We start from the raw sequence: 19,349 nt of genomic DNA, 5'->3' as shown, positions 1-19,349 counted from the left end.
CTGGCAGCTCTTGTTGTGTTCAATTCTGCAAGAAAAGCAGAAGTTCAAGCTCATGTTGTTCGGAGGACTTAAAGGATCTCACTCCTCCAATTCAGGGGGAGATTCAAGCATGTGTTTTGTCTTCGTTTTAAGCATATGCGTGCTTATTCACTGTTGAGGTCAATGACTTAAGCACATGCTTAAATGCCTTGTTGAATAGAGTCATCATCTCTGAGGAAGGATTGGTTTGTGGTGAAAACCAGTTAATTAGTTTGAGCAAAAACTGAAAAACAGGCCCACTGAGAAAGTTTGGGAGTCTCTCTTCTGCTGTAGAACTTGTTAGCTGACAAATGGGTTGTTGCTAAGAGCAGGACATCAAATGGCTTAGACTTGTGCTTCTAAATTTAGTAGATGCTTTGGAGAACTACTCCTAAGCAATTAATCTTTCCATGTTGTGGAACTTCAGGAGCAAAGTAGTGTGGGAAAAGTTAGGTGAGTAGCAGAATTAGTTTTGTTTCTGAATTCGTTTTATTGTATTTAAGTGCTATGATCGTGGTCAGACTTGTAACAGTAGCGCGGCTCATCTGTCAATACCTCAGTACATCTTCACCATCTCCTTCCCCGTAACTAACTTCACATGTTGCTATTGCTTATAAAGAAACTAGGAAACTTGGGAAGAGAGCTCTCATTGGCAGATTATTCTATCCACGTTTGAAGAAAACAATATTTTGTTTGGCTTCAAATGCCTAGTTCTGATGCTTTAAATTTTTTCAGCCTTTCAGCTACCTGCTTGTCCCCATAGCTTCCCTTTGAAAGTAGCAAAACACAAACACTGCTGTAGTTTATCAGTACTGCAACATTTCACAAATGGATGCTGCATTAATGCAGCCAAATTTTTCAGTAAACTGCAATTTCCACTGCTTTCCATAAGCCCTTATAATCAGCAGTTGGTGCTTAGCCTTCTCAGAAAATCAGGTCTTCTAAGGCATTCCAGAATGACTACCCCAAAATTAAGTTATTTGCAGCTAGTTTGCTGCATTTGAAAACCTTCCAGATAGTCTTCAGTATCCTGCCTAGGAATGAAGACAACCAGATTTTCTTACCTTCCCAGCAAGGAAACTAGACAGCAAAATCTTCAAGTGCAACCCACAGCCACAGCAAAGAGTTTAAAAGAATAATCACAACCAAGGAATTATTCTTAGATCCTATTTTCTAATGGCTGTTATAGAGCCATAAATTATTTTTCAAAATTGATATTTTGATATATCTAAAATGTGGAATTCAAAAGAAATTATCTATATCTGCAGGAATAACTTTAGTAGTAAAATATAGATATTTTATTTCCGATCAACCGTGAATCAAAACTACAGCTCAGGATTTTAAGTCATGATTGATCATGACCTTCTCTTCATATTTCGTGGTATAAAAAACATTGAGGAAATTCCAACAGGAAATCACCACATGGAGTGACATATAGGCTTGTCCCGGCACTAACACCAGCAATGCACATAGTCCTTAAATTAGAGTGCACTGTGGTACATCAACATATCCAAATGTGCATTGTACACACAGACAGAATTGTACTATCTCAGAAGCAGTCGACAGCAAGTTATATAGGCAAAACAGTTTTCATTTAGTCTTATTGAATACACGTGTGTTCGAACCAAATAGTGTGCTCGCTGCCCACCGAATCACCCTTAACTCTGCCCTTGTGACTAAAATCATGTACTAGCCAAAAACGTTCATTCCCATTTCGTTGTAGTTTAATCTGTCGAGATGCTGAGCACAGTGGATGGACACAACACTTGAACACATACTCAAAGTTATTAATATGTGCTTTTTGTTGCATTGAGTAGAAGTGCTCAGCATCTTTTCCAGTCACGCTGCTGGGATCTTATTTTCAAAACAACTATTTGTACAATTAAGGATTTTTGTAATCATTACTCTATTTTTAAAGATACGTTATATCCGCAAGCAGTTATTTTCTAAGAGATATGTGTGCATGATTCAGTGTCTCAGGTTGATGTCCCTGGCACTTTTCATGGATTGGACTCCTAGTGAACCGCCCTTCTTCCCTCACTGCAGTTTTTAAAATTTTTTGTTCCTCATCTTTAGTCAGTTCTGCAATAACAGAAGCTGTAAGAACAAAACAACTTTTTTTCATACCCCTAACCTCTTCTCTTGTCATCACTATCCTTTCACTCTTGGGCTGGTTGACAGTTAGACATCTGTGTATTGGTGGCTAATAGTTTGTTTAGCCAACGGCAGGAGTTTGCCAGTGAGCAGCGGTGAACCGTTGTTTCCACACATGCAGTGTATCTGTGCATGACTTGGTTGATTATGTTTTTTGTGTAGATCCCAGGGTGGCCAGAATTTGTGAGCAAGCGATTCAGTGAAGAACAGACTATTCTGGCTTTTGTTGGAACCCTTTTTTATGGAGGGAGAAGGTAGTCGCAGATGTTACCACATTTCATGCTCGCGTCTCTACAAGCACAGCTGTAAGGCTCTTCTGGTGTAACAAGCACTTAGGCGAGTAATGGATGAGTACGCACATTAAGTGGGACTGAATGAAACTGTGTTTCTCTACACAAGTAGTAGATGACTGGTGGCTTTGTCAGTACTTGACATACTTCATTGTGGGCTCTCCGGTGCGTCCACGCTCCGAGCAGTAGTTGTTGGTTTTGGACTCTCTTCATGGTTGAATGGCACTGTGTTCCCATGTCAGAATAATATCCCAGACAAGGATGTCATTTATGCCCTTTATTTAAATCAAGCTCTGGTTTTCCATCTTCTTTATTCAAAGTGCATTATCCCTTGGATGGAGACCTCTTCCAGTCTCTGGCATTGGCACAAGCCGCTAAACTCCCAGCTCGAAGGAGTCATCTCTCCAAACGTCCCACCTGCTCTTGTAGCACAAAAGCTGTACCTGCCTCTTGCAAACACAAACACAAGGGAGGACAAGATAAACGGCCAGGAAGCAAGCTGTCCTGACTGAGACAACCCAGAATATCACTCTCAAGGGTCAGGTTCTGGTGGTGGGAACTAGTGGGACTCTAGAGACCAGTGATGGAAAGCCAAGCACAGGAGGGACAGAGCAGCCACTTAGGCCACTAGAAAAAGGAGATGCTTCTCAGGCATTGTGGGAAAGAGATGTCAGGCAGAGAGGAATTGAAATCTTGGAGGAAAGAGGAGAAAGAGGATGAGAGAGGGGCACATGTAGTATGAAACAGCCCAAAAGATGAAGCAAGGCCAGGCATGGGACTGGAGCAGAACTGAGGCTCAAGGATGAGAAAGACGCAGTGATCAGACTTAGTTTCAGAAAGCAAGAGAGCACAAGTATGAGGGGGCAGGAGAAGTGAGTTTAGGGATGGAGAGCAGGATGGGAGATGGTGTTAGCTGAGGTCTTGGGTAGGTTAAAGGAGAGGGGAGAAGGAAGACACAGGAAAGCTGGAGGGAAACAGGGTTTCAGTGATGAAGGTAAGAGAATATGAAAAGCATGATACTGGCATGGACTGCAAGAGGCATGACTATCCCTGGAATGAAAGCACCCTCATGTTTAAGCAGGGCTGTCTGTGGCGCCTTCAGAGAGAGGGGTCCACTCCTCATCCCCCAGCAGAGCAGACTGCCTTGTCACCGGCCTGAGGAACCCCTCTCCCTGCCTGGCTTTACTTGCAGGGCCTTGTGCCAGCCATATCGCTGGGACAGATTCAGGACTCCTTCCTCCAATTCTGGCACTAGAGGAGCATGGACTGGTTGTGAACTGCTTGCAGATCATATGTCAACTATCCCTAAAAAGTGGATTCTTCTTCCCAGCCCAGGTCTGGGTTAGGCAGTACTCAATGTATCCAAGGAATGTAGCCTAAAATTGATCTCAAGTCTACAGGCTCTCACTTATCCAGCATAAACAGTGTGACTGATTGGAATGTGGATGCCAGGCATGACCTGTGACAGCTCCTTTCCCTCTCTGCAGGTCCAGCTGGCTGAAATGGAAGCATTATCCCTCAACTCAGACAAGTCCTCTTCCATCCTTCTAGGAGATGAGTCAGACAATCGAAGTGCTTCTCAGCTGAGTCCTAAGGAGATCAAGGTTAGCCCCAGGCAATCATGGGCACGTTGCACCATGCGCTATATTTCTGCCCCTGCTCATTCGAAGTGCTCTGTATTCATCCAAGTGTCCCTGCTGAGGAATATAAATTCTGGTCACTTTTCAAGAGCTTCTCCATAGAGACATACCGTGGAGAAGGATTTGAGGACAAAAAAGGGATGTATGTTTTTGAAAGTTCTCTTCACTACTGTTAGTAACTTCCTCTGAACGAGCCTAAATTTAAGGGATTTGGGCTGGAAGCCTGATCACCTCTTAGCTACCTTGAAGATATCTTCAGAATCAGCCTTTCTTGAGCCTTTGACAAGGCTGGTCTGTCATCTGCCATTAAATTTCACAAGGCTTTGTCCTACTTTTTTTTTCCAGCAGGATGGCCAGGACAGCCCTGACTCAAATGAGGTAGATGATCTAGGGGAATGCCTGCTCCCAATATCCAGTGCAGATGGCTCTACACACCCGGACAGTTACCTATGCGAAATGGAGAAAACTCCTTTCAACTCAGTCCAGTCTTGGCTAAAGCATGAAAGTTCCAAAGGTAAGCACAGCTTTCATCATTCTCCAGGTCTGCTGAAAGTGTGGGTTGGTTCAGCTCATCTGCCGTTCTGCTTCTCCCCTGCCAGGAGCTGATGTGACGTGGGGTTACACTAACCAAGAATTATCTTTCAGTTTGCCAGTCTTCAGGGATATGGTGAGGAGCAGTTCCTTCTTTTGTTGCTAGATCTTATAGCTTCCCTCAGACCTGTCTACATGAAGTATCATGAAAGAGCTGATCCCCACTTACACTAGTGCACCCGTGCGTGGTCAGAGAAGAGTGGGAACAGACTCCTCTGACATGCCAGCTGGATGAACTGTGCTTGCTCAGCACGGTAAAATGTTGCTGCCCCTGAGACCGGACTCCTCAGGTACAGGTTCAGCGAACATGTAATACATGTCTGTCCTTGGTGGAAGTGCTCCAGTTCTCTTGAGCACGCTCTGGCCTCCTGTGGTCCCTAGGTTTCCCAAACAACTGGTTTGTTTATTTCCCTTGCCTTGCAGGATCTGGGCTGAAAGTCCTTTGGTAGTGATACATACGTTGAGTCAAGGTCTTACGGCTCGGCATTTCTCTGTGAGAGCAGCAATGGCAGAGGCAAGCTGGGCTGTTGCTTTATGGCTCTGAGCCATGTTAGATCTCCTGGATCTGGTGCAGGTTTTGGTCCTTGTGTAGAAAATGGGACCCATGGTGTGAACACTAGACTAAGGCTTCTTGGCCAGGATTGTGTGTTACTAAATATCCTTCGAACACTGGACTTGCAGGACCCTCAGTGTAACAGCAGCAAAGGCATCAAATCAAATCAGAGGACTCTTCAACTTTATTTTTTTTTTCTGTTTTCCTCCCCATTTCTTTTGGTGCTTTGTCAGTCCCTCCCAGCCCTTTCTCTCCAGGTGCATCTTGCCCGCTGTTACCTGTACCAGCAGAATTTTTCCACCCAGCCATCTCTGCCACCCAGACAGGGCCTGAGAAAGTCTCGTGTCCACGCAACCTCCCTAAGATCTCTCTACAAGGCTCATGGGCGTCACTGAGATCTCCGAGTGTGAACTGTTCGCTACTTCATCAGGTGAGGACCCCCACTTCCCTCTGCTAGAAAAGCTTGATCTTCACATCACACCCAAACAGAGGGGGCCGAACGGGGAGGAGGGCAAAGGAAGGGTAGAGGTAGCTGTGGTCATGGGTTGGGTGACCTAGATCTAACCTGTTGGAAGAGCACAGTGGACTGCAGAGCGTAGGAGTGTTGAGGAGGAGGGTTGTATAACCAAGGGGTGTTGTATAGCTCTCACTCCTTGAAATCATAAATTCTTCTGCTTTGGATCAAAAAATAGTTCGACAGCTGCAGCTAGCCCTACATGAAGACAAAATTGCATCACCTTTTAGCTCACCCGGGGTCCCCTGTGCCGAGCGCACTGCAGACACCTGCATGCACAGCAGCCGCAATGTGAGCCAGGGAGATGGCAGCCACACAGCCACCTCAGCTCCTCTTAGTGCCATGACTCTGGATCATGCACCTGCTTGGTTGGAACAGGCTTCTCCCCGCCTACCTTCTCCACAGCCCTTTGTGCCACATCCACACACCACATCCCTGAGCCCACTGTTTTCCTCTGCCCACTTAGCTCTTACATCCCAGAAAGGTGCTATCTCTTTCTTATAAGGCAGCTATTTCTCAGTAATGAAAGAGAATATCAAGTGTCTCTGAAGAGCAGAGGAGGCTGAGATTAAAGTCCAGTAGAGATCCGTGTAATTTTTCTTGGAAGATACTCCATGAACAATTCCTGTTTGAGGAGTACAGGGACACTCTATTCCAGACAAACTAAAAAATAAAAATAAAATCATATGCTATCCAGTTCTGTGTGACAGATGCTGTTGGCACAGTTCAAATGTGTATAAATTTGCCAGGGATAAATTTAGCCTTGAGCTGAGGCCACTGAGTTGTTGCAGTGTTGAAACTTCTGGTATAGGTATAGACATGAAGACAAAGAGCTCTGGAGCTGGCATACCGTTGGGGGCAAAAGTACTGAACTGTTGTAAAGGAGAAGTTGATGAATGGTGATGCAGACTGTATTGAATAGCTATGGTTCAGGAGACTGTTTCCAGTCCTACACACGACATTTCCAGTGCTGTGTCTCAGTGATGATCTCATAACGCAGACTAATTCCTAGGAACAACTGAAATGCAGATTAGCTAACTGAGCCCTGATACAAGGAAATTAAGGCTGTTTCCCAATCCTGCTGGAAGAGGACCCCACCTTTCTGCCCATCAATACCATCATCACCACTAGTGCTGGTCAGAAGAACCATGAAGCCTCTTTTCTCTCCCCAAACTGCTGAATTTTAATGAGAGGAGGTCTATGTAAAGAGCCTGAGGTCTACGTACAGAAGTCCCTTGATTTCTGGCCAGCTGATGGTTTTGACATGTCTTCAGTCTGTGTGGCAGGTTCACAGGGAAGCCAAGAGTGGGAACCCACAGGGAACCTCGGCTCTGCCACCTCCTAGACCGCCAGGGAGCAGGAACAACCCAGCAGCAGGGGCTGCAGAGTTCACAGACCCACCACCCCTTCACTTTGGTGGAGCATTTCAAGTGGGAGGGGAAAATTCATCTTGGAGCCAAATGAAATCAGAGTGCAAAATATTGAAACCTTTCCTTATCCCCTGGAAGGGACTCCCCTGGGCAAATGGTGTGGCTGGTGCTTTGTAGCATTGCTCAGGTGGTTTATAGCAGAAGAGAGTGAGAGAGGAATAGGAATTTTTTCACCTTTTCTATAATTGTGGTTTATTTTCACACCTGAAAATAGTAAAAAAAAAAAAAAAGGCGCAAAATGCAAAATTTCATGACCCTGCCCATCTCTTTCCTGAGAACTGTGTTTTCGTGCTCCTGCTCCCCAGGCCCCCGAGAGCGATACCTCACTGGACAGCCGGAGCAGCAGCTCGGCGGGCAGCCTGCAGACCACGCTGGAGGACAGCCTCAACCTCAGCGACTCTCCCCAGTGCACCCTGGACCTCCCAGTGACTCTGTGCCCCGTGCCAGCTGCCGGCAGCCAAAGACCCCTGGCAGCCCCCCTCTCCCCCGCCTCCCGCCGCCGGAGCCTGCGGGGCCGGGGGCTCTTCAGCCTGCAAAGCATCCGTCGGCACCAGCGCAGCCACAGCAGTGGCGGGAGCACCAGCCCCGGCTGCACCCACCACGACTCCATGGACCCCTCAGACGAGGAGGGGGTGGGCAGCAGCCTGCGGGGGGGTGGCAACAACAGCGAGCCCTCAGAGACCCTCAGCAGCCTCTCCCTGACTTCCCTCTTCTCTCCCCCACCACCAGGGCTGACGCTGGTGAAGAAGTGCAGCAGCACCAGCAGCCTCCACGCCAGCCCCTCGCCCCGCCGCCCCACCACCCACCACACCAAGCCCTTCTACACCGTTGACCCCCGGGGCTTCCTCTCCATGCCCTCCTGGGTGACAGACTTCTGCAAGGACACCCCCTCGCCTGGGAAAGGAGAGAAGCCAGATGGCCCTGGCAGACTGGGGACGGGAGACCACAGCTCCCCGCTCCCATCCAAGCTGGAGCTGGGTGACGGAGTCAGCAAGAGGAACAGATGAGGGTTCCTGGGGCACAGGGAAGGGAGCATTTGGCCGCCGGCGTGGGGAGCGCGTTTCACTAGCTTCTCCCCAGCAGCAATTCCAAAGGATTTGCAAGAAAAAGAACCAGGCAAACAAGAATTTATAAATATATATATATATACATAAATATATATATATGTATATATATAGAATAAATACTCTGGTACCGTACCTCAGAGGCGTGGGAGAGTGCAAGCAATACAGGAACAGTCCTGCTCGAGGGCAAGACCTGGACCATCACTGCAGAGACTATAGTGACAAGAAAAGGCCGTGGGGCTGGGAGGGACGGGACCCTCTGGCCAGGTGGCTGCTGTGTGGCAGCTGTTTAGTTATATACATATACATATAGAGAGAGATCGATTTATTTATTTTTTTTACCGAGAGATTATGAATTTCAGAGAGTGCTAAGGAGGAACAAGCGAATGGGGGCTGAAGGAGGTGCTATGCCAAACAAGGAGGGTGGGGGCAAAGGGAAAGAGCATCTGGGCTTTGCCTTGCCAGTTTCTGGGAACTTCGATTGTTCATGCTTCCATTTCAGACATGAAGAATTGTGGGCCAGATCTTCAGGTTGAGTGTAAATTGGCAAAACGCGATTGTGCGCTTCTGTTGGTGTAAAGCAGCGGAGCTCTGGCTTGAGGTGGATTCATGCTGATTTACAGCAGGTGAAAATCTGGCTCCGGCAGCAGGGAAAAGCAAACAGCCATGGAGCATGTGAAACGTTTTGAGGTGAAAAGCCTTGCTTTGAAAGGAATGTGTGAACACAGCGGGCATGCTCATGGGAGGAGGGGATGGGGGCTACATGGCATATTTTTGCTGTTGTTTTGTTGGGTTTTGTCTTTTTCGTTCTCCAAAGAAAGAGAACTGCTAAGGGAAAAAAATTATATGTGGGGGAATTTGGAGTGGAAGAGGCATGGGGGAAGGGGGATGTAAAAAAGGGAGAGGAAATCAAACTTTTCCCTATTTCATTTGCAGTAATTGTGATATTTTATTTTAGAAGCCCAAAGGTGCAAAAATCATCTCTAGAGAAACCTATCTGTTATTTTTGTATCTATAGCTATATATATTAAAAGAAGACAAAACCTAGAATTTAAAAAAAAAAAGACAAATAAAAGCAAAGGGGGCTTCAACAACACAAAACATAGTGGGTCCCCTGGCTGAGGGCTAACCCAGCTGCAAGTCCCAGGGAGAAGACTCTGCAAGAACATTCTTGGCTCAGTGGTGTCTCTGCCTTCTCTCCAGCATCACCTTCGTCCTCTGGTGTTTTCCTAATTTGCGTCAGTGTAGCTGGGACCAGAGTCCTGCTCAGTGGCAACATGGAGAGCAGGGAATGCTATCGTGTGTGTGTGTGTGTGTGTGTGTGTGAGCATGCAAATGTCAGGGTGGTTATGTGCGTTGTGTCCGGGCTAACTGGCTTACCAGCTGGAGAGACAGAGGAGAGGGAGAACTGCAGCTCTCCTTGCCCCTGCCTTGCGGGGGAGTGTACATTCACCCCGGGAGTGGGGAGAGCTGCGGTGTGGAGGGCAAGGGCAGACCAACTCCTCGAACCATGACCTGCCTCAGGATCCAAGATTTGATCCGGCACACACGATCCGCTCCCGGTGTGGTTGCAGCGAGGCCTCTGGAGGCTGCATCCCCTGTTACCTTCCCAGCAGCGCAACCTCCTCCGGCAGCAGCCTCGAGGTTTCAGACGCTTCCCAGGTTTGCAGGTGGGGTAGGAAAGCCAGACACCTGGGGGCACGAAGAGTTTGAGATGTCACCTACCACCCCAGGGAAGCCCCACCAAGGTGTGTCAGAGAAGACGGAGCAAGAAGGGCAGCAGGGAGAGGATAGCAGCCCAGTGGAGACAGGGAGGTTTGGAGTCTGGTGCACTTGCTCAGAGGAGGAGCGGGGCTCCCTCCAGGTTTCCTGTCCCATTTTTTTCCATCAGATAACAGGGCCCCTGCAGCCCTCCCAGCGCTCTTCCAGCTGGCACTTGAAGTGTTGTGAAGTGGGAAGTACAAAACAGATGTTCTGGTTTTATTGTGACCTGTCTGATTTTTAAGCAGCTACTGCGTCTTACGAACCGGGGCTGTAAACTGCGAGCACATGGAACGGGACCCACAGCCAGGAAGAGGATAATTACTGCATGGACTTGATTTATTTGCTGGAAGGAATGTTTGCTGTGTGGCAGGCACGCACACTAACTGCAGCGAGGTCAAGCCTGCAGAAAGGATAGGAGAGCCCATGTCCATGTCCTTGCAGAAAGGATGCTGATCCAAATTTATTAAAGCAATAATAAGGGTCTTTAAATGCTTTTTTTTGCACTGGTTGTTCTTTGGGTGAGTTGCTCCTGCCTGCTCTCCTGTGGGCAGAGAGGAGAGACAAGAAACATGGTTTCACATCCTCAGGGAAGGAGGGCCGTCAGTCCCCAAAAGGCTGAACAACGAATTTGGGCTGCACAAGGCTTATGCTCAAACCCAGATCTGCTTTGGAGACAGAGGTAGGGCTTACCAAAAAAAACCCCAAAACAGTTGAAACCCATCCAAATCCCAGATGACTCAATGCACAGTGTTTCCTGGAAGGTGGCTTTAAGGAGAGGAGGTGGGATTCCGAGCTGTCCTGGCAGCTATGTGGGCTGTGAAACATTTCAGCTGAGGAATGCGAGAAAGGTCAGAGGTATGTGCGGTGCTAGAAGCTACTCCAATATTTGGTCACAACAGCAGTATGGTCTGCACTTGGGATGGTTGGGAGGGGAGAAGTGTCAAAAAACGGTGGCAAAGATAGGGGTGGTGAACTCACTGGGTCACTTAGAGCCCCTAGGATGGATGCTCTCTCAGCTTATTCCATGGAAATTACTTGCAAGGAAAAACTTTATTTCTCTCGTGGTTTGGGGTTCAGGACAGTCCTTCTGCTCTGCACAAGGTCTCCCCTTCACCTCCCAGTGGGGTCATGCCACTGGTCCCGCCTCCCTGCAAAAGGGCTTTCACCCTCCGCTGTATGACTCGAGCAAAAGGCTCTGGCTTAGGAAGGAGGTTGCCATGGAAATAGAAGACTAGGTTATCTTCAGAGAATATTTTGTCTCTCTCTTTTAATTATTTACTAACTGTTTGAAGAAGAAGGAGGAAACATCCATCCTTCCCGAAGAAAAAGCAGAAAACTAAAACCCAGCAAACGCCTCGTGTTTTTGCTGGGGATTTCTGTGGCGGGGTGGGTTGTGCGGTTTCTCCTGGCAAAAGCTGCCTTTCCCAGCTATGCCGGGCTGTTGGCACCAGGAAAAACCTCTGTCATCACCCACCCACCTCCCAGACAACACCTGAGGGCAGCCAGGATTTGCCGGGGCGTCTTTTCAGCCTCCTGTACTCCCACTTCCCACAGGGGACTGTATCACAGGCAGCTCCTGCCAGGAGGCTCTTTGCTGTCGTCAGCCCGAGATGGCTCTGTTTTGTCCCGCTGCCACGTTACCCTCGTGCCCAGCTCTCCTCCGCGTCTGCCACTGAAAGCAGTCCCTCTCCCTTCTCGATGCCGAGCTCCTCCACGTGCTCACACACCGCTACCGTGTCTTTCTCCGGCAGCGGCTCCACCAAGCTAGGTGTACTTAGCTCCTTTCATGTCAGCTTGCCAGCTGGTTCCTCCACCACTTTTCAACCTTTTTTTGATTTGTTTCTTCTAAGCCCTCCCTGTACATCTTCCCCTCTCACCTCTGGGCCCGCCCGGTGTGGTTTATTGCAGCTGCAGAGCAGAGTCTGTCCTGAGGGCTTCCCATCTTCTCTTACATACGAAATCCTCCCTCACTCCAACCTGCCCATGAAAAACGCACCTGTGTTTACTATTTCTGCTGCTCCCAGAGACTCTTGTCTCAGAATTGTCAAATGAACAAAGCGTACCGCTAGGTTTACTACTTCTGGTGGCTTCTCTGTTTTCATATATCTTCCTTACTACTACCAAAAGTTTCTTTGCGAAATTAGACATATGGGAAGCAATTGCCACTGTAACCATTGGGTTTTTTCCATGGGAAGTCGGCAGTGTTGTGCATTTGGGTTTTTTTGGGGGTTTTGGGGGGGTTTTCTTGTGAGGTTAGGTCCTGTGAAGGACTGAACACCACCAACTTTCTGTGAAATTAATACAAGTTGAGCAGTCTGAAGGAAAAGTTGGAAGTGTCATTGAGCAGGAAAATAATTTCTCAGATATAAGAAACTCAAAGCAGAAAACTTAGATGTCTTCTGGGAATTTTCTACTTTTCCTTTTGACTGAAAACGAAATGATTCCCACCAAAATGGCTCTCTTGTGTCCAAAATGCCCTTATAGGACATTGCAGAGATGTTGTGCCCTACATGACTCCCAGTGGTTGTCTCCTGGAGACACCAGGCCCCTTGGCCACCCCACAGGGCACTGAAGATGGGTCTCCAGGCGGTGAGATGCCTACAAGGTGCCATGGGAGATGTGCCCTGCACACTCACTGTGCAACAAGAGCAAAAGGCATCGAAGCAGTGTCTCAATTTTATTTTAGCTGACATAACTAAAACCTTAAAATTTGTTATGGAAGACGTAGACGTGACGGGCTTTGGTTTGGTTGTTCTCATCATAAGAATTTCACAGAGAGGAGGAAAATTAAACTCCACTGATTTTCTGACTAGCTGTGATACAAAACACATAGTGCACCTTGTAGGAAGTGCTTGGTGCTTTGCAAAGTCAGGCCCCTGGGTTATGCCATCCAGTTCAGTTTATTGGCATGTGATCTGTCTTTCCAAATATTTCTTTCCCTGGTCTTCACAAATACTTTATTTTGTGAGATCTGCCTTACTTCTCAGTTTTTTCCAAGTTATTTTTGTTCCTTGCTAGGGACTGGCTTCTGGTAGGAACTCAGAATCTCAGTATCTTTGAATTATCATTCATTTCTTCCATCTCATTTAGATATATATGTTTCTTCTCTAGCACTTTTTCTTCCTCTGCATATTTCCAAGCCCCCTGTTTATTTCTGAGAAGCTCCTGTCACACTTTGAGCGGGCGCTGGCAGTGTGATATTCAATATTTATGCCTCTCGGCAACTTCCAGAGCAGATGTGCTCAATTTACAAGTAAAGAGCTCTCACCCCAGCAAAATCGGCATCCCAGCCTCTGCTTTGCAGCGTGACTCTGCATTTGCTCCGACAGCAGTCGCAGTAATAAGGGCTCTGCCCTTTCCCTTGTCCTGGTGATGGGATCACACAGATGGACCTTATGGCCGGGTATCTCCTCAGCATCGCTTTGCCCATCAGCAGAGGTGCTGAGCATCTTTCACGTTCGTGACATTAGCAGGAGCAGGGAGGACTCGGCACCTCACGAAATCACTCCCATTAGCAGTTGGGCTGTTGCCACGTAAGCCGCAGCAGGCTCCCACTCATGCTCCCCCTTCACTGCACCGTGCTGCTGGGCACAAAGGAATACAAACCTTTTTCCTTAGTTTTGTCTGTAGTCCCCGAAGTCAGCAGATGCAGTACTCTCTTTGTCTCGTGGTCCACGGAGCAGAATGATAGAGTGGGAGAGGGACTGTTTTTCCAAGAACATTGTCCTGGAGACCAGAGCACTTTAAGCCCCCCAGCTAACACCATTCCAGCTATCTGTATTATTTCTGAAAATTTCAAAAGATGCTGTGGCTTAGGTTTTTTTGTGTGTTTGTTTCTGGTTGCTGGGGCAGGGTCAGTGCACACAGCAGCTCCTCCCGCAGCTCTTGCCTTCCCTTTCCTCCAGCTTATTCATCCTGGATTAATTTTTTGCTCTGTAAGTTACCTGTTTGTGCTGACCATGATGCAGTGGGATTTGCTGCCTGTCATTACCCTGCTGCCACCACTTTGTTTCCCTTCTTATTTTTCTCATGACTACTGCTAAGGGAATAGCGCTCTCCCTTCACAGAGCCCGGCAGAGCATCTCCAAAAAGGGGGCTGGCAACCACCCAGCAGAAGCAGGTGGGGTGGCAGCCTCGCCTTCCGTCAGAAACACCCATATGGGCTAAGATGCTGATGCAAAACAAACCATCAGTGATACCACGGGCCATGTGAATGGCAATCCAAAGAGCAAATATTTTTCAGTGAAACATCTTCAACCCAAGCTTTTGCTCTTAAATTGCAAAGTGCCTTCTTAGGAGAGAGCTACCGCCCACACACGAGGAGGAGAAATGTCATGCACGAACCTAAGGTACGCGGTCCACGCACAGGCGGGCATTTTTATTACCCTGTCAGTCCTTGCTGTAAGCCTCGCTTTTGAGTTATCACAGCTTTCAACATGAAGTACCAGGTGGGCTTTCCTCTAAAGCTGCCACTGTCACCTTTAGCTGCATCTAATAATCGCTGGGATGATAACAATGAAAGTGGATGACCCCATTTCTGCTTTCAATTTCAACTTCACAAACACAGTTAATTTATGTTCCCATTTACGCACTTCTTCTCCCACCTCCTTATCTGAGCCATATGAAGGGTTTGTTTCAAGATATAATCTACGCACAGAAATACTACACACATTCTAGACAATAATAAATATTTCTGAGAAAGAGTCAAGTGCAATGCGAATGGAGCAGCATGGATAAAAGAGCTGCTTTTGTGTCTATATTCTCTCTACATACATACAACCAACCCCACCATACATTTATATTTCTTGCCACTGTCTTTAAAAATGACCTTCCATTGAATGTAGAGTTAATAACACGTGAGAGACTGTTAATCATCATTGGCCACTGATTACTTTCTGCTGTTATAGTAAGCCCAGACATAGAAAATAAATCAGGAAGAAAAAAAAAAAAGAAGCCAACAACAAACAAGATGGCATTGAATAAAAAAACCAGAGATACTATTCCAAAAATCCCTTAGTGTCTGCTCAATATCTATTCTTATGCTTCCATAGTCACTGGTGCTTTGTGTGCATGTGTGTGTGTGTATGTGGGTGTAGGCATGTGCTTGTTTCAGGGTGGCTGTGGTTTATAACCAGATCTCCCACTGGTCTTTTTTTTTTCAAGTGTATATTAAAGCAATAAACAGCCCAAACTGCTGATGCAGGAAGATGCTCACCAATAGTCCCCTCAGCGCTCGTCAGACAGTGCCCAGTCAGCACTTCCATCACTGGCTGCAACAAGTTGCAGAGGTCTCTGCTCGCCCTGGGGCACAGAGCCCCAGGTCCCAGCCATGCACTGTGGGCCTGGAGCAAAGGGTGACCTTGAAGCGTCGCAGCCCGAGGAGCCAGGCATGGCTCGGCTGCAACCCACATCAGCCATCGCGGCATGTCCAAGGCTGCTGCTCAGGGAACCATGGTGTGTGGGGCAGGAAAATGAGAGCGGTCGGGCAGATGGGGAGCTGGGGCAGACTGCGTGGCCAGGGGTGCAGGGACCTGGGGCCGCTCTGTGTAGGTGTGTGCATGGGCATGGGCAGGTACTTGCACTGTTGGGAACCACCAGGACCTTCCTTGCACTGTGTAAATTGTTCATCCATCTGCAGTTCAGGACTCGAGCTGTGGCACACTTCAGCATCAATGATCCCCTCAGGAATCCAAAGAGGTCACAGGTACATGCTGAAACATGTAGAAGTACTCTTCCTTTTGGGCACAGATGTGCAGGCACCCACACAAGGGATGCCAGGGAAATGTCAGCTCTCTGTGTAGCAGAAACCACCAGCATGCAGAGCCCTGACTGGGCTGGGTGAGTGTGGTGGGCAGCCCTGTGCAGCTCAGGAATTCAGAGGGTTATTTATCATCCACCTGAACCTTGCTCCTTACATGGGTTTGCATGTGGAACAGAGACAGTGCTGACGGCCAGCAGGAACCAGAAGCCCCTGTCCCAGACCCCAACATCTTGGAGCCTGTTTGAAGTCTGACCTGTAACTTGGATTTTGCTTTCAATCTTCATCATCTCTAATGTGGGCACGGCTGAATGGCCCGAAATCTCACAATAAAGCAGGAGTGCCCATGTGACTGCCGGTTCTGTGACTGGGGTCAAGCCCAGGGCTCTGGATCCTGCTCCACAGTGATCCCTCCATCGCTCATCCATACTCCTGCTCAGCGACCACCACAGATGCAGAGCCATCGACTCCATCCCAGCCAGCTCCGAGGCCTTGATCTGGTGGGACCTGCTGGTAGGCTAAACCCTAAGTTTAGTGGGGCTAAGGGTCCTGGTTTCATCCCAGCCTGGCTGGTAAATAGCCTTTCCTTTTGTGCTCGGATGGACACAGCATTTTAATGTTTATTTGTGTCCAACCAGGCAAAAATAGAGCCTAGGTAACAGAGAGGTGAGAAGCCCTGAGGGGAATTTGCACTAACGATGGAGAAAGCTAGTTAAGGGTCTGAGGAGGTGAAGATCTGACTACCGGCTTAAGACAGGGATGATTCACCCGGAGGGACACCCCGAGGGTGCGAGTTTCTTCCCTCCAGCCCCGTGCTCGCTGCCACTGCATTTTTCTGCTCTGTAAATACTGCAGGAATCAATGCAGTGGCTAATGTGGCACTTTTGACATTTGAGGGAGGATTGTGTCAGAAGCGAGCATATAAATCTGCTTCATCAAAAGTCCAGAGGCAGAAAGCAGATGCCAGCTTGCAGCCCCCTGCCTGCCAGGCGTCCCTGGTGGCAGCCCCGCCGGAGTGGGACCCATGGCTGCGGGAAGCTACGGGGCCGTTGCTGCACCCGATGGGTCCAAGCAGGCAGACAGGGAGGGAAAGAGGCAGCCTGGCAGGTTGCGTTGTTTGCTTTGCGCTGGTGATGATGCAGTGGTATCATTTTCACGCTAAATGCTAATTTTCTGCTTTGCTGGCCTCAGAATCGCCTGCATTCGTATCCTTCATTGCAGCAATTAAAGGGCTGGGCGCTCCAGCTAAGGCGCTTGTGACGAGTGTGATTTTAATCGGCGTGCACGGCACAGAAGGAGGGATGCGATTGCTTCGCCGTTGCTGTGGGAACACACGAGAGCAAATCTGGGCCCGTGAGGGGTAGGAGAGCCCGCACCCTGGTACGCGCGGGCATCGGCTGCGTGCATCGGCTCCAGCCCAGCGCCGGTCTGGGGAGCGCCAGCGTGCTGTGTCTTCCACTTCTCCGTCTGATCAGGAATTGCTGTACGACTTAAGCAAAACATCGAAACAAATCACCTGCTTCCTGCCCCTTGTTCTACCCCTCGATACCACCCTCCAAGGTGCCCTGCATGGCACAGAGGTCCTCAGCAATGTGGGGGGATAGGCTGAGCATCACTGGCCTGTCCCCTCTGATGGGAAGGCAGGGTGGAGGGAGAGGATCTGATGCCATACTGCACAGATACGATTTCCAGGGATTCCTGTAGGCAGAAGGAGGCAATTACATAGGTCCTCGCTAGGAGGCTGCAGCAGAGCTTGCTCTGCACAGGTGGGCAGGAGAGACCATTTGCGAAAGCGCTAGGAAAGACATTAGCGTGTAAGTACTTAAGCATTGACACTGTTTGCCTAAATCATAAAGCTTGTGCTGCTGGATATGCCCGTAGATCCCCTCTGCCTCTCCAGCAGGCTTAAATGTCCCTCCAAAGGGGAACGAAGGCCATGTCACTTCAATTCTTGCTGCTTTGCTTCCCCTCAGTGCAGCTCAACCACCGCGTTTGTGGGGAGGGGACCATCCTGCCGGGGTCCCCAGCAGAGCTGTAACTCTCCCTGCCGCTGCCCCAGAACCGTGGAAGCCACAGCAGGTAAGAGGGGCACCCCATCCCCAAGAGATGGGGTGGGGAGGGGGGTCCAGGGCTCCCCCCACCTCATCGAGGAATGTCTATGTGCAGTGGAGTCTGCAGGAGAAGAATCCTAAGGGGGAGGCAGCCTGTACAAAAAACGCAGCAGCCAGTGAGAGGGAAGGGGGGGTGTGATGACATTTCTGGGGAAGAGACGAGCTTCCTCAGTCATCATTTCAGCTTCTCCTTGAGTTTAACCTAGTTCCTTCCTATATACCCCTCTCCTCCTTTCGTCTCTTTCTCTTCTGAGCTCATTTATTTGGCTCCATGGGGGAGGAGGGTCTGGCACGAGCCTCTTTTGTCTAATGTAGGGGCTGCTTGTGCAAGTTTCCTTAAACACGTTGAGCTGTTCAGCTCCCTCAGAGTGGGGACTCACTTTTTTCAAGCCATCATCGTGTTAATGCCCCTTCCCTGAGACAAATGTCCATGCTGAGCCAGTTTCCCCAGTCTCACCCCCGGCTTTCAGCATCACTGCTGGCACATCCTCTGTTGGGGGGACTGATGTATGTCCCCTTCAGGGACCTCCTCAGTCACTTCAGGGTCCCACTCCCATCTCACCCCCAGGAAGAGCCCCATGTCCCCTCAAAGCCCATCCCACATCACAGCTGCTAGAAAGCTGTGGACCACAGGAGACTGTGGTCACAAACTCAAACTTGCTTCAGTATAGATACTCAGGGCACTCATTTGTGAAGGAGTGGAAGGAGAAGGCTTCAACATGAGTTCTCCAAGTGCACGTGGGACATGGCACTTGTGCAGCTCTGTGCCAGGGTAGTTTCACTGCTCCCTGCATCTGGGCTGGTGTGAAACGAAAGTCACCTGGGGTGACCTTACCTGCTGTTCTACCGCTGATGGCCACATAGACATGTCCTGTACCTGTCTCACTCCTTGCCTTTCCGTTCCTCCATCTGAAGTCCCTCTGTGTCTCATTTCCTCCTTTTGTGGCAGTCAGAGGTGGTAACTGCAGATAACACAAAAATCAGAGGAGCGGCTGGTTTTGTTTCCTCCACCAGTTCAGAAAAGATTTTGAACCTTTTCTCCATATACACAACAGGGAAGTTAACACTAGGACTAATGGCTTTCCTCCCATGTGGAACCACAATCTCTCGATGCCTGTCCTGTTACCATGAGGTAACTCAGAGGCACTTGAACACCTTCCCTGTTTTTCTGGAGGTTTTAGTGATGCCACTGCTCTCTGTTCAGGCAGGAGGCTGGGTTGCCTTCTTAGGCAGTGGGCAATTCTAGGCAAAGAGCCCCCACAAACCTACAGCACAGCTCTGCAACACCCTGCACCTCCCCGGCACGCATGGTCTGGGCAGGTCAGAGTCGCTTTGGGTATAGAGGTCAGCTATACAGCACAGCTATTGAAGATCTGGCTTTGCCAAGCATGGGCTACCCTATACATGTATAAGCTTATTTTCAACCTTTTATTTCCCAACCAGGGGCCAAAGTGAAAGACAA

At 48.8% G+C, this 19,349-nt stretch overlaps 1 protein-coding gene across 2 annotated transcripts in view; it reads left to right on the top strand.

Moving 5' to 3' along the window:
* Window positions 1–8,197, top strand: part of CACNA1I (calcium voltage-gated channel subunit alpha1 I) — a 166,496-nt gene extending 158,299 nt beyond the window's left edge. For both annotated transcript variants that reach the window (XM_086610187.1, XM_086610188.1), the window contains 4 exons: window positions 3,950–4,066; window positions 4,448–4,616; window positions 5,480–5,676; window positions 7,496–8,197. In XM_086610187.1, coding sequence (XP_086466313.1) covers window positions 3,950–4,066; window positions 4,448–4,616; window positions 5,480–5,676; window positions 7,496–8,197 — 1,185 coding nt within the window. The remainder of the gene's footprint in view (window positions 1–3,949; window positions 4,067–4,447; window positions 4,617–5,479; window positions 5,677–7,495) is intronic.
* Window positions 8,198–19,349: the final 11,152 nt, after the last annotated feature.

The sequence above is a fragment of the Tauraco erythrolophus genome, chromosome 4, assembly GCF_009769465.1.
Source record: "Tauraco erythrolophus isolate bTauEry1 chromosome 4, bTauEry1.pri, whole genome shotgun sequence".
In the NCBI taxonomy this organism is placed as follows: domain Eukaryota; kingdom Metazoa; phylum Chordata; class Aves; order Musophagiformes; family Musophagidae; genus Tauraco; species Tauraco erythrolophus.
Note: the sequence above shows the minus strand (reverse complement) of the source record. Positions and strands in the feature narration are given on the sequence as shown.